The sequence below is a fragment of the Lissotriton vulgaris genome, chromosome 6 (genome assembly GCF_964263255.1).
Source record: "Lissotriton vulgaris chromosome 6, aLisVul1.2, whole genome shotgun sequence".
NCBI lineage: Eukaryota > Metazoa > Chordata > Amphibia > Caudata > Salamandridae > Lissotriton > Lissotriton vulgaris.
In genome coordinates, this window is record NC_141694.1 from 1108622000 (window position 1) to 1108636833 (window position 14834).

Sequence of the window (14834 nt, forward strand, 5' to 3'; positions counted from 1 at the left end):
AATTCAACCTGTTAGCTAAATATATGAATTATCTGTCACTTGTTATATAGTCTGTATATGGAATCTTAGATGTGCAATATCATGACAAAAAGTGCAGTGATCAAAACATATAGACACCAAAATAGAGCAATGATACATTAGATACATCTAGCAGACTTCAATCTCCTAAACCTGGAAATGTACTTGGCTTCGGTGAGGGCTGAAACCCAGAGGTCTCTGAAAACACCTGTGGTTACTATACAAAAAAATAAACAAGACCATTTTCAAATAGTATACACCTGTCACGGTTTAATACGTTACCCAAAAGCACATGAAAACAGTGCAGAGCTAGGACTCAAACTCGTAGATCGAATTTCAACACAATAACCAAAAGACTAGACTTTTCTTCATCATTTGTCCTATTGCGAAATAGAACCCAATAGGAAATCTAATACAAGACAAAACTTGTACCAGTGTTTGTGATAATGTGATCTCTGAATATCAAATATGAAGGTCAGAAATTAGCACGGGTCACACAATCTCTTACAGTTATGTACGGGTCATATGAGTTTTTACTAGACCTTGGAGCCTGGATAAAATTATTTCATTAGAACTGTTACAATTTTCTGGCCCATAAGGTGGATCAATGGTAAGTACGCCTGCCACACACAGTGTTCTTCCACTTTCTGTTACAGGGATGTGGTTTTCTTCCAACCACGTTTTTAAGCTGTCCTTCCTGTTTTCTAAATAATCCTGACTGTAAATCTTGCTTTCCACTGGCATGAACAGATGTACAAGTTTTTCCTTCTGTTCATCGTTGCATTCGTTTAGGATTTCCACACTCTGAACGGCATGCCCCATAATTGCTCTGATGGACACTTTACCATCTTCTAGAAAGTTGGCCAGGACAATGCTACAAAAGAAAAGAACGGGACAGGTTGACACAGGCAACAACAATAATATCAAAGTTCATTACATTCAAATGTATGACAAACAATTCCTTGAGTCAACTCCAATTCCTCACTCATCCCACCCTGGAAAAACCCAAAAGAAAATGACAGTGCAAAGCGAACCACGGAAATGTCTCCAATAAAACAGAAATACAGTTGTGTTTCCCAATAATTATCATTATTACAAGACAAGCTTTGCAATTATTGTTGATGTTTCATATATAGTTGGAATAGGATACTTACACATGTTCTGCTAAAATGCCGGTGCAACCTACAAAACAGAACTGGCTAGCGCAGTGTAGGTGTAGATTTGGGTACTCCAGTGACATTTCATAAAAATGTCAAACCTCAAAAAAACGTTGAAAGTGCACAGGTTCATTCTCACCGTGTCTCCAATTGTTCCATTAAGTTAATCATAGTTTACATAATAGAGTCAAATCAGGGTCTATCTTATAACTTAGAAGTTTATTGATCTAATTGTTCATATTGGTCTCCTGGCAAAGTACAATACATTCCTGATCTTAACACAATGAAACTAAAACCTGTGTTCTATTTCCATCTGAAGTGAAAACGTTCCACATTGCAGAAACCTTACAGTAGTGAAAAACAGTGTAACTATTTTTGCTGAGGAAAGAAGCAAACAATCTGCCTGGTTCATCAATCATATTTGAGCTCGCAAAGGGCCAGATTCTGAGAATCTGGCCCTTTGCGAATGAAATTTTTGCATTTGGGATTCATCATCCCAAATGCAAAAATCCATTTTAGAAACTCGCAAATTTGCGAGGAATAGTATTTAAGGAATCTCTATTAGAGATTCCTTAAATGCTATTCTTGAAACATTTTAAAATTGCGAAATCGCAAATTTTGGCCGCTATTTACCGCGAGGTCAAACCTCGTGGTAAATAGTGAAAACTTAGAAAAATGCTTTTAAAAGCATTTTTCTACGTTGCGTGTTACACACACATGTCCTTAGGTCATGTGTGTGCGCAACACCTGTTGAAATGTGCATTTAAGGGGTGCTACTGGGTGTCCTTTGGACACCCCTGGCACCCTTCAAATCGCTATCTTATTTGCGATTAGCAAATTGCTTATCGCAAATAAGGAATACTCCCCATTCATTCCTATGGGCCTTTTGGCCCATAGGAATGAATGGGGAGTATTCCTTATTTGCGATTAGCAATTAGCTAATCGCAAATAAGGAATCAGTAGGACTCGCAAAAAATATTGCGAATCCTACATGAATCACGTTTTGCGAGTCTGGAATAGAGATTCCTTATGAATCGCTAATTCAGGCTCGCAAAACTTCACATTGATGAATCTGGACGTATATTTACAATACGGCAGCAGAAGGATAAAATAGGGGTTCTTTTTATATAATAAGCAGAAAATACAAAAATTGCCAAATCAATTTTCTCAATTAATTTATTCAGAGGCAGGTATTTATTTCTTAAAATCTCTACTGCGCATATAAAATAATATATGGCAAACAAGTAGGTCATGAATGCTTAGCAATTGATCTACAAATCAATTTTCTTATTTTTTGGTGCAATTGTTTTGTCTTGAGAGTTTCTCGGGGACCAATTTTTCAAAACTTTCTCTCACTATGTTTCATACACAGGGTATGCAAATAATTATCATCCTTGAAAGCACAACATTCTAGTTAGTGTTAACTTGGCTTCTCTAGACAGATGGAGTATGTAACTCAATTCACTATGAACATTTGGTGATACTTTTCTATATAAGGAAATGCAAATCTCCCTTAAACCTGCAGTCTATAACTACTGCAACAAATTATTTGGTTTCAAATTCAACTATCATATGAAAGAGAAAAACCATTACCATATCTGAATATATATGGAAAAAAATGAATTTTCATAACAGGATTGCTGAAAATATAAGCCAGAGAGGCATTGGGATCTTAACTAAACTAAAATTATCGTGTAGCGTGGGCTTTAATAGTTTTTCAACTTTTTCCAATATATCAAAATCTGTCTCTCGGACTTAGTAACAAGAGGGTGTCGATTCAAAGACCAAATCAAACTCAAAACTAATGGAAATTAAATTCTTAAGTATCTAAGCAACAAAAAAAAAAAAGGCATTCATATATATGAAATCAAACTACAGAAAAGGATAACAGAAAATAATTCTGATCCAAGGTGTTAGGCTCCACTTGTCACAATTCACCAAATAGCTTGATAAATGAATGACTAAGGGGTCTATGAGGATGGCGACCTCCAGGCCGGCGGTGGTAACCGCCGGCAGATATCCGCCCGGGATCGCAGCACAGAAAATGTAAATGTATGTGTCTTGTAAAGCGCACTGCTGCCCTGAGGCGTCGTGGCGCTGTAGACCGTTGGGGAACCCGTTCTGGCTATCCCTGCGAGATGGTCCCTACTGGGTATCTCCAAGGTGAAACCAGGCATCCCCGGCGAATTTGGGGGGCCGTTGTAGAGATGAGGCAAGCTAATGCCCAGAGTTGCCGAGTGTGATCCCTGGTTAGAGTAGGCACAGAGGTGAGAATTATCGAGTTCGCTGACCCTGGTCCACGACCCCGCCGGGAATTGAACCCTGGACCCGGGCCGTTCTCTGCTTCCGGGTCTGCCGCCTCTAACCAGTGAGCCACACCACTCCACTGCTGGTCCCATTAGCATGGAGGTGACGACCGCAGCGGTGAGATTTTCCACCTGCCCGTTTTCTACCGGTAGCAGTCCGCACGCCTACCTAGCGGGTGGAACTGGATCGCTACAATGGTGCCGGTGCAGGGCCAGGCTCAGCCGGCATGATTATGATGCCGGCGGTAGCCAGCCTTTCCGAGGCGGTGGGACCGCCATGGCAAGGCATGCAGAGAATGAATCCGGGGTCCATTGCTGGCCCCCAATGTATTGAGGGGTTGTGTGAGTGCACTGGGTGGGGGGGATTACCCATGGTACCCCCTACATGTCCCTGTACCAGGTGGCAGTCACTGTGCAGTGCCTGGCACTCAGTGCAGTGATATGCATGACATGCTCCTTTTCATATCGCGGTAGTGCTGCTGGCAGCAGCAACCGCCGCAATGTTAATGCCTGCTATCGTACCGCTGCGGTCGCATTTCGACTACAGAGCATACTAATCGAACCGGCGGTAATGCCGCGTTCCTTGCAGGCAGTCTTTTCACGCTACCATGGCGGTCGGGCTGATTTTCCGACCGCCATCTTAATAGACCCCCTAAGTTATGACACACAGCAGAGGAACAAATGTGTCCCTAAAGGGACTGAGGGTTAAAATCAGTATATATAACAGACCTTTTAGCTCTATCTGATTCCAGCCATCATATCCTACTAATTCCAGCAAGCTATAGCAAATGGTGCCAGTGCAAATAAAGGTAAGATGGGACAGCTCGGTTTTGTATCCTTTGCCACAAATGCAGAAACCCAGAGCTTTCCATTTGTACAGGTCTGAGCAGTAGCATTTTGGAGTAAGAAACAAAAAGCCCCTCTGAACAGGTTCTACAAAATTCATAATTTTTAAACAGCGCCACAGAAACTTTAAGGACTTCCGCAACTGTGCTTATAAAACATGTAGTTAGTCCTTACCCTTAGTAATGCCTAGAATATTCAGAACTTGATGAATATTATGTTTTGCCTAATTACAGTAAATAATGTTGTAATCTAGGTTGATTGGCGATACTTGCTTGTAATTCTTTCATTTGCTGAAATACTTCCCTTGAAATCAACTCTATACCGGGGAACTAAATTCTTTTTGTATATATTCAAAAGTAAATGACAGCCTTGATCCTTGAATGTTAGAGATTAGGGAATCAATCTAGACTTACTTTCTGTGAATTGATAACCCAGTTAAAAAAAAAATATTTCTTTATTAGTTTTGTTCTTCCAAATATATAGACCATGTTCATATACAATTACACATCTCATATACAACAGCTGACTCAAGGAACATTCCAATAATAGACTCAGGAACTTAGACATATACTCTCCTCTGTGGAAGTTTTCCAATCTGACATGTTTTGTTTTGTGGTAACCCAACTGTAACTAGGCCTACCCTCAACCCCCCCCTGCCCCCCGCAGGGTCCGTGCAACTTGAGATGTATCTTACAAAACGTTCTGGGTTCCCTCATGTCTCTCCTCCTGATTGTGTGTCACCACCCTGCTGGATATTGTCTCATCTAGTGATACCTCCGCTATCCCCTGGACCATCATCCCCCACTCCAGCAGTACCTCAGGTAGTTTGTCATCTCTTCTAGTTTAGTTTAAAGGGGTTTATAAAGCGCCTGGTGACGCCTCCCGGCGTGTCCCCGCGCTGTGGAGAGAGCATTTATGAGGAGAGAGAGAGGAGCCATTATGAAGTAAATAGAAACGTTTACAGCCTCTTCCTAAAAGAGGCCTCATTGGTCTCTAGCCTGGTGTCCGTGGGCAGGAGATTCCAGTGCCTGGCCGCTAATGATCGGAAGGATCTGCCTCCCATTCTGGCTTTCTTGGGGCAATAAGTTCTGAGCAAACCCATGCCTTTCGATCTGAGGGATCTATTAGGTTCATAGAGGGATGCGAGATCCGACATATAAGCCGGCGCTCTTTGGTGGATGATCCTATGGCACCATAACAGGGCTCTGAAAACAATCCTCTTGCTAATAGGTAGCCAGTGGAGGGATGCTAGAGAGGGTCTCGAGGGGGCTCTACGGGGGAGCCTTAGCACTAGACGCGCTGCAGCGTTTTGAAGAACCTGTAGTTTCTTAATGTTTTTGGCAGATGTTCCTAGGAGCAGCACATTCCCGTAGTCCATACGGGAAGTAATTAGTGCTTGCGTCATGGTGCGTCTGGAATTTAGAGGCAACAGATCAAGGGTGCGATTAAGCGTTTTCATCACTCCAAAACATTTGCCTACCGTTTTCCTGATGTGGCTATCAAAAGACAATTTGTTGTCTACCCAGACACCTAGATTTTTTGCTTCCCGATTGGGAGGGGGCAACGGACCCAAGCAGTTGGGCCACCATTCTTTAGTCCATTTTGCCTCATTGCCTCCAATTACGAGGACCTCCGTTTTGGTGCCATTTAGTTTTAGACAGTGTTCTGTCATCCAAGTGGCAAGCCTACTCATGCAAGCGTTAAAGTTATCTGCTTCCAGAGAGGGGGCCTGAGATAATGATATGAGAAGTTGCGTGTCGTCGGCGTAAGAGACAAGCTCTACGCTGAACGATTGCACCACTTCTGCCAGGGGGGCCATGTATAAGTTGAACAGGGTTGGACTCAGGGCAGAGCCCTGAGGCACCCCCTGTTCAAGCATCACACTGTCTGAGAGAAAGGTTCCTCTTTGGACTTGAAAGCTTCTGTTGTTCAGAAAAGCTTTCAGCCATCCCAGTGCCTTATGGATGACTCCCGCTTTGTTTAGACACTGTAGCAGAATGGAATGCGCTACAGTGTCAAACGCGGCACTGAGATCTAGCATGATGAGCGCCATGGTTTTGCCCTGATCCGCTCCTTCCCGTAGGGTTTCAGTGGCTCTCAGGAGAGCCGTTTCTGTGGAAAATTTAGATCTGAACCCCGATTGAGATATGTGGAAGACATTATGAGCTTCTAGATGTTCCATAAGTTGGGTGTTAGCGATTTTCTCAGCTAGCTTAGCAAGGTAAGGTAGCAAAGATATTGGACGGAGGTTTTCCAGAATGTCTTGACTTATGTTCGGCTTTTTTTTGATCGGTAACACTACTGCCCGTTTCCATTCCGCTGGTAAACACGCAGTGGAGAAAGAGACTTGGAGCAGATGTCTGAAGTGAGGCTCTAGTACAGGGAAAGCTTCCGCTAGAATTTTCGGAGGCGCAGGATCTCGAGGAGATCCAGATTTGATATTCTTGCACATTTTAGCTAGAGCTTCACAGGGAGGAACTACGAAAGAGCCAAGGCACTCTGTAGTGTTTGATAAATTATCATTTTCGGTAAACTCAGATGCCGGTTTTATGTTACTGGAAAAGCTGGCATATATTTTGGTGATCTTTCCTGAGAAGTACTGAGCAATATTGTTGCAAGTTTTAACAGAATCCTTTTGGGAGGAGGGAGTCGCATCCACTATGGAGATTTCTTTGTATATTTGATACAGTTCCTTGGAGGAGTTTTCTGCCTCCATAATGCGGGTATGGTAGTGAGCTGCCTTAGACTGTCGTATAGTTCTGTTATATATTTTTTGCGCTATTTTATATTGTGTTTTGATTTCAGGACAGAAATTAAGGCGCCATGCTCTTTCAAGCTTTTTACATGCTACACATATGCCCCTCCTCGGCCAGAGCCCACTCCCTCAAGTCTATTTTCCAGTTCGCCAGCAGCGGTCCTTGCTGAGTTAACCAATGAATCGCTATGCGTCGCCTAGCTATTATAAGTCCCAAAACCAGGAACCGCCTGCTCGTCTTGCATTTAGGGTCACAAGGAATTAAGCTGAGGAGACAAGAGCGCGCATCCATGGCAATCGTCCACCCTGTTATTCTGTTCAGGTCCTCTAGGAGCACCATCCAGTACGTCTGAATTGTTGGACAGGTTCATACCATATATGGAAAATCCGCCTGGACATGGCGACATCTAGTGCAATGTGGATCTCTAGAACCATCTATGGCGTGGAGCCGCCTGAGTGAAAGGTAGGTCATATGTACTATGTTATACTGAATTTGCTTGAATCTATTACATACCGACACCTTGTGTACGCTCTCGTGGATTTTCTCTCAGTCTCATGGTGTTTTCTCCTGCGGACACACCCACTGCCATTTCTCCTCTACTTTTATGGGTCCTGTTAGACTTGGCTGTCTCTAGTTGGCAGAGGTATACACTTCTGACAAATAGGGACTCACCTCCTCTAGTCAGGGCAAGGGAATCACACACTTAGATAACCCCTGCTCACCCCCTTGGTAGCTTGGCAAAGCAGACAGGCTTATCTCAGAGGCAGTGCGTTAAGCATTTATGACCACATACAGTAATAGAGTGAATACACTACAAATGGACACGACACAGTAGTATTATAAAAATAAGGATTTTTATATAAGGCTTAGCACAAGACCAAATAACGACAAAAATATACCACAATCTTAATAAATACTCTTGGAAGGAAAAATAATAGTTCAAGTGTAGTTTCTTCTTAGCAGAAAGTCTTTAGTAACAAAAGCAACTCTTCTTCTTTAAATAACAGTTCTTGGCAACAATGTAACCCACACTGGAGTCACACGACGTCGAGGCAAAGTTAATCCAAAGGGTTCGGCGTCGACCGCGAGGAGCGCTACGTCGAGCCCGAAGTCACACGGACCCCCAACAACACAGTACCTTGGAAAAGCGAAGCACGCGATGATCAGCGGCGTCGAGATGTCCGGCTCGCGTCTTCGGAGTTGATCGGGCCTCGGAGTCGGGGCGACCTTCAGCGGCGTCGACAGATGTCAGGCAGGAGCTGCGCTCCCGAGGCGAAGCAGGATACGGCGTCGTCGATGTTGATGATGATGTTGCAAGAGTGAGCAGCGCTCACGGCGTCGAGAGGGCTCGGAGTCGATGCGATCAGCGACGGTGCAGACACGGGGTCACTTGGAGCTGGAGCCAAACTCACTACTCACTGGCGTCGCTACTAGCGTCGATCGGGCTCGGCGGCCGGCGTCGAGGAAGCGGGACACTGGAGCCGTTACTCACGATGTCGAGCTGGATTCGGCGGCGTCCGTCGGCGTCGAGATTGCTGGTTTCTTTCAGAGGTGCTGGATTCTCAAGTTCCAGCAACAAGCACTTTTAGCAGATAGGTGAAGTCCTTTAGCCCTGTGACTTCAACAGGAGGCTGGCACTCTTCCAGCCCTTGGAGATTTTCTTTAGCAAAGCTTGAGAGTACACACTCAGTTCCTCTCTCCTGGTTCCTTGGCAAAAATAAAGAAGCACTTGCAGGATTCCCCCAGCAAACAGCACACTGGCAGACGGGGTAGGCAAGTCCTTGGATCAGCAGGCTTCTTGTCCTTGGTTCAGGGTTCCTTGTCAGAAGTGATCTAAATTCTTGGTTCAGGGGTCCTTCTCTTATACCCCTTTTTGGCTTTGATCCCTTTGTCCATGCAGGGGAATTTCCCCCACATCCTGGGTCTGTTGTGGGTGTAGCCAGGCAGAGGCACCTGGCCTATTCACTGTGCAGGGCTGGGTCCTCAGACGCCCAGCAGGAGGTGGAGCCAGCATTGTCACTGGCAGGAGCAGAGCTATCGGCCTTTTTGTAGGAGGTGGGGCCAGGATCGTCCCTGGCAGGCACAGAGTCATCAGTGGCCTGGCAGGAGGTGGAGCCAGCATTGTATCAGGTAGGGCAGGCTATCAGGAACTACTATCCCTCTACTCTCAATGCAAATGCACCACTCACCCCACACTGACTCTTTCAGACCTCTGGAGCCACCCAGCTCCTGTCACATACACCAAACCAGCAGAAACCAGAAATAGTTAGACAAGAAAATAGCCACTTTCTAAAAGTGCTATTTTCAAACCCAGAGCCCAAAAACCATCCACACAAACGGATGCGTGATTAAACCCTGAGTTCAGGGATACCAAACTCGACATTGCACCATGCTCCCCGAGCCAGCTAGGATTATAGCATTAATAACCCTGGCAGCCCATTCTAACTAATGGAGAGCAGGTAACCTCACAATAGTGAAAAACGAATATGGCTGTAATTCACTATTAGGACATGCCAACTTGGTCAGGCTTGTCCTACCTTATGCTTACAATGCACCCTGCCCGTGGGCCTACCATAGGGGTGACTAACATGAAGTTAAGGGAAGGTTTTAGTCAGCGTGACAGTACCAGACTGCACGTAGGTCTAGCAATGGCAGACCTTCAGACATATTTTTACTAGGCCGCTCTTGTGGGTGGCACAACATGTGCTGCAAGCCCACGAGCAGCATTTGTATTTATAGGCCCTGGCACTCCTGGTGCACTAGACTAGGGACTGACAGTAAACCAAATAAGCCAAAATGGAATTCAATCAATACAGTAATTTTACATAGGGAGCACTTGCACTGTGGCACTGATCAGCAGTGGCACAGTGCCCAAAGCGATATACCAGCAAAAACATTGAAAATAGAGGAGGCAAACAGAAAAAAATGGAGGAGAGACTCAAGCCAATGATGTCAGGTCTAACAGGTCCACATTTCTTATCGTCCCTCAACGCCCTATATAGGTGGGTGACAAGCTTCCGCCCTCCCAGCCATGGCGATCATAGTGACCAAGGTATGGGTGTACCCCAGGGCCTCTGGGAACGAGGGCCATCATTCCTGTGCTGTTGCTGCTATTTTGGCATATTGCAGAAATTGTCCTGATCCCAGCTCAAAGGTAGCTACTGTCTCCTGATAGGTAATGAATCTGTTTTTCAGGTATAATGAATCTGTTTTCCAGGTATGGGTCAGACAACATTAGGCAGCCTTCTTCCTTCCATTTGTCAGTTGGCATAACCCGCTCAAATTGAGCGAAGGGTGGCATAAGCCAGAAATCCGCCTCTGGGGCATATGGCCGGTTTCGGATAAGCATCCTGACCACTCGGTTCCATATTGCTGCAAGTAACCGCACCAATGGAGGACATTGTTCCCGTCGCCCCCGCCAAAGGAGTGTACTTAACTGTCTGTCTCCATACGTGTCTGCCAGTAGGGACCTTTCCCAGGAGGGGTCCGTGTCCAAACAGACTTTAGCATGCTGTAGTTGTGATGCAAAGTAATAGAGTTCTAAATCTGGAATTTCTAAACCTCCTTTGCCCCACCTACGCTTCATGACCTCTAGGCTGATGCGACAAAGTTTCCCGTTCCATAGCAGTTGTATGAGCAGTACGTCTAATTCTATAAATACCCGATGCGGGAGTTCAGAGAAGGAACCCTGCATTGTGAAGAGACATCTAGGCAAAACCCCAATTTTTATCAAGGCGATCTTCCCCATCAATGAGAGTTTAAATGTGTTCCAGAAGGTAATACTGCCCCGGAGAACCCTAAGTATCCTCCCCATATTGTGCAGGTAGAAGCTGTTCTCATCCCTACTTATCCATATGCTAACATAGCGCAGTGTGTCCGCTACCCATGGGAGCCCCATCTTGGGAAGCTGGACTCCGTCCCTCTCATCCGCCGACCCAGTCGCATATAGTTTTAATTTATTAATGTAAAGTCCGAAGGCTCCAGCAAATTGCTTTAAGACCGCAAACATTATCAGCAATGACTGGGTCGGCTGGCGCAGGTATACCAGAGCACCGTCGGCATACAGGGATACAAAATGTTCCGTACCACCCACTCAAATGCCCCGCCCCATGAGCACCACACGGAGACATGCCAATGGCGGCGAACAGCAAGGGGGAGAGCGGGCACCCTTGTTGCGTCCCCCTTTCTATTGATATTGCATCCGACCCGTACCAACCTGTGCGAACCCTCGCCACCGGCTGAGCATAGAGTAGTTTCACCCAGTTTATGAAACCCACGCCTACCCCCATTTTCAGAAGCACCTGCCATAAATATTCCCTTTGCATCGAGTTGAACGCTAGTTCGATATCTAAGAATACCAAGGTACTCTGTTGAGAAGTACCCTCCAATGATTGCATAACTTGTACAAGTTGGCAGATATTCCTTAATACATTCCTGCCTGGCAAAAAACCTGACTGGTCGTCATGCACCAGCTGCCGGAGATACGGGAGGAGCTTACTTGCCAACACTTGGCTAATAATTTTAAAACTCACGTTCAGCATGAAAATTGGCCAATACGAACTAGGGAGCAGGAGATCCTTCCCCGGTTTGCGGATCATCAAGTTCAATGCTTTGCGCATGGAATCTGGGAGTATGCCGTTTTCGCTGGTTTCCAAAGAAATTTCCAGGAGTTTAGGGACCCCTCGCGCTGAAGTCTCTCAGGACCTCTGGTAACGCGGCATAGTACAGTCCCTGCATTAAACTGTAAAACATAACATTGTGAACCCCCAAATCCCATCTCCCCCCTCCCAAAGGTAGTAGTACTTTATTCTCACAACCCAACCCTGGTCTGAGGACTCAGGACCCCGCCCCATAGCGGTCACCCTCCCCAACTTTAAACTTAAGGTTCACAAGCAAAATACCCTCCCGATCTCAGATATACAGCCAAGCTGTCGGGCACCGCACGACCCCGCCTGGACTGGTGGTCTAGCTAGGCTGGCTCAGTGCACTACAGTTGTAATGTCTGAACTGTAGATTGGCGGAATAGTGCCTATCTTCTCAAGAACGTCCCCCCCCCCCTCCCTCCCCAAGGTCCCTGGGGCTTGAGGACCCTTATAGGTGTTCCGTACCAAAGTCAAATCCCCTCTGGGCCAAGTCCTGTACTTACAGTTTCAATGACCAAATACCCCAATGCTTCAATTCAGGTACTGGCCCTCAAGTGTCTCGGGAGCTAACTGGTTCTGCGTCGGGATCGCCTTTATCTTCGTTAGTAGGGTGCCATCCGTCCCAACCATTATGCAACCTCCATCTGACAAGTCCCGCATCCTGAGTCGTCATTCTCCAATGTGGCCCTGTTGGTTCCGTTGCCGACCACTCCTCCTCCTCTGTTCTTGCCAGCCTTGGTTTTGGTCCTGTCCAGCCAGGCCCAGCGCGTCCATCCAGTCTGTTACCTCCTACGGAGTACCAAAAATATGAACTCTGTCCTCATATTGTACACGGAGCAGGGCCAGAAACATTAAACTATATTTGATATTGAGGTTTCAAAATTGACATTTGATTCCAAGAAGTCGTTTCGCAGGTCTTGTACTTTTTTGGTATAGCCTGGGTAAATGTGGATATCACAATTTTCAAACCTGGGCAGACCATTTGTGCAAATAAATTGCAGGATCGGTCCCAGTCCCTAATGTTGAACAAACGAACAATCAGAGCTGTGGGTGGGGACCCCGGTTTCGGTGGGTGACCGAGGGAGCGTTGGGCCCGTTCTACTGCGAACATCTTAGGGAGCCTGAGGTTTGGGAATGCGGAGCGAATCCATTCCTCCAGAAATAGATCTGCTGCTGACCCTCCGCCCTTTCTGGAAAACCCCCAAAATTGAGGAAAACCCCAAAAAGGGAGGTTGTTCCTTCTTGACCGCCCCTCTGCGTCGTCTGCCTATCTTCGAACAGGTTGTGTGCTCCTGGAATGCAGATACTGTTGCATGTAGTTGTTCGACTTCGGTCTGCAACGTGCTCAGGTCTCCTTCAGTGGTGGTAACCAGGTCCGCCACCTTTCTGAGAACCAGGCGCAGATGGTTGATGTCCATGGCCATCTCATCCATTTTTTACTCCAGCGCCACTTGTGAATTCTCATATGGCCTCCAGAATGTCAGACTTGTCGTGGGGTGCTGATCCCTGATGTGATACCTGTTCTGGATCTGGTCTAAGGCGGTCAGCGGAGGTCAGGCCCGGCACCGTGTATTGCATGATTTTATTGGATTGGGTGCCTCTAAGGAGTCTATTTCTTCCCATGTCCAGTGGAAATATTGCCAGGCGCTCCCTGGTGATCTCTCGCTTTCAGGCTAATGATGCAAGGACCGGCCCAGGGACCAACCGGAGTTCGAGGATACCCGCGCAGTCACCCCGCGCTACCCCCGGTCCAGAACAATAGGCCACGATAAGATGGTTTGCCTCTCAGTCCACCTCGTGTAATGTCCGGAGTCTGCCAAAGGTCACTTCCGGCCTGATCTCTGTCATGGGCCACTTGTTCAAGCCTCTATCTGCCTCCACAGGCGCACGGCCAGGCGGAGCCTCCGTCAATCCGCTGAGCAAGTGCCCCAGCTGCCGGTCACCGTCGCGGGCTGCACGACCCAGCTGCTGCAGTTGGTGTCTTCTCAAGGAGGGGGTAGACTCACCCCCAGAACAGGAGCCTCAATCCAGCAGTCCAAATGTCCACAAGGCAGCGCAACGACCCCAGTGAAGTGCCCGGGTGTGCGTGGCAGGGTGGGCTAGTCGCGACAGTGATGCAGCACCGGGCTTGCCTAAATAGCGCACCCGGGCCTCTGGTTTCACTTCGGCCGGGGGAACCAAGCAGCCCCTCGTCTTCCTCACTGCTTCTATCAGCCTCCAATCGCTGCAGCAAGGGCAGAGGGTCCGGCCGTGAGTAATCCGGAGCAGCGGACAGCGACCCTTACCTCTCAGGACAGGCCGGGCCGCCATCTTGTTTATCAGTATTCCGGCGGGTCTCCGAGGTTGTTTTATCCGGCAGAGGGCTGTCTTTTCACGTCCCAACCAAGACCCTTCGGGACCAGGGGGTGCTCTGATGTAGATTGGTGTATCAAAGGTCACGATTCCACCAAGATTCCAGTAGGATTTCGACTGTTGAGGCAGGAGCTACGCAGGTATGCGACTAGCCGGCCATGCTGTCAGGCCACGCCCCCCAAATTGATAACTGAGTTACTGCTGAAAACGTATTTAATTTGTGAGATTTTTGTTTGCAAAACAAAGTTTGAATAGCAGATTGTCCTTTAAGAAAGGAGGAGAGAAAAAAAATATAGCTTTAGACAGGTTGGCCTTTTTTTCTAGCATGCAGGTAAAGATACAATCTCCAAAAGATCCTTTTCTTGTAGCTTTGTAAATTGGAACCTGACTAGACCTGTTCTCAAGTGTACCAATTTATTTACTTTTGGTAACAACCTATCAGCTAACACACTTTCCAGATTGTACAACTTGCTCCCATAAAGTCTACCTAATCATAAAAGAAGCAGTGTCCTTTTTCCAAATTGAATGAGGATATTCATTTTGTATCAATCCTAATCACTAGGTTTTATTCATCTCACTTTTTGTATTACCTCTGTGTCCACCAACAGTTTTAAATTCTTGGCTCTGAAGGTTTTTGTCTTGCAGGTTTCAGCCACTTTTAACCGCTTACCCTCTGTAACTGTTTCATGATCAGCCATTGTATCTTTTACTAGCAGCCCGTCCCGACGCTGTCCGGGTATGAATTGCTGCCGGCCA

The 14834-nt window shown here is 46.5% G+C and overlaps 1 protein-coding gene across 4 annotated transcripts in view; it reads right to left on the reverse strand.

Moving 5' to 3' along the window:
- Positions 1-268: 268 nt before the first annotated feature.
- The window catches only part of GEMIN6 (gem nuclear organelle associated protein 6), an 87090-nt gene continuing 72524 nt past the window's right edge, over positions 269-14834 (reverse strand). For all 4 annotated transcript variants that reach the window (XM_086927184.1, XM_086927181.1, XM_086927183.1 and 1 more), the window contains one exon: positions 269-892. In XM_086927184.1, the coding sequence (XP_086783310.1) occupies positions 529-892 (364 nt within the window). In that variant the 3' untranslated portion in view covers positions 269-528. The remainder of the gene's footprint in view (positions 893-14834) is intronic.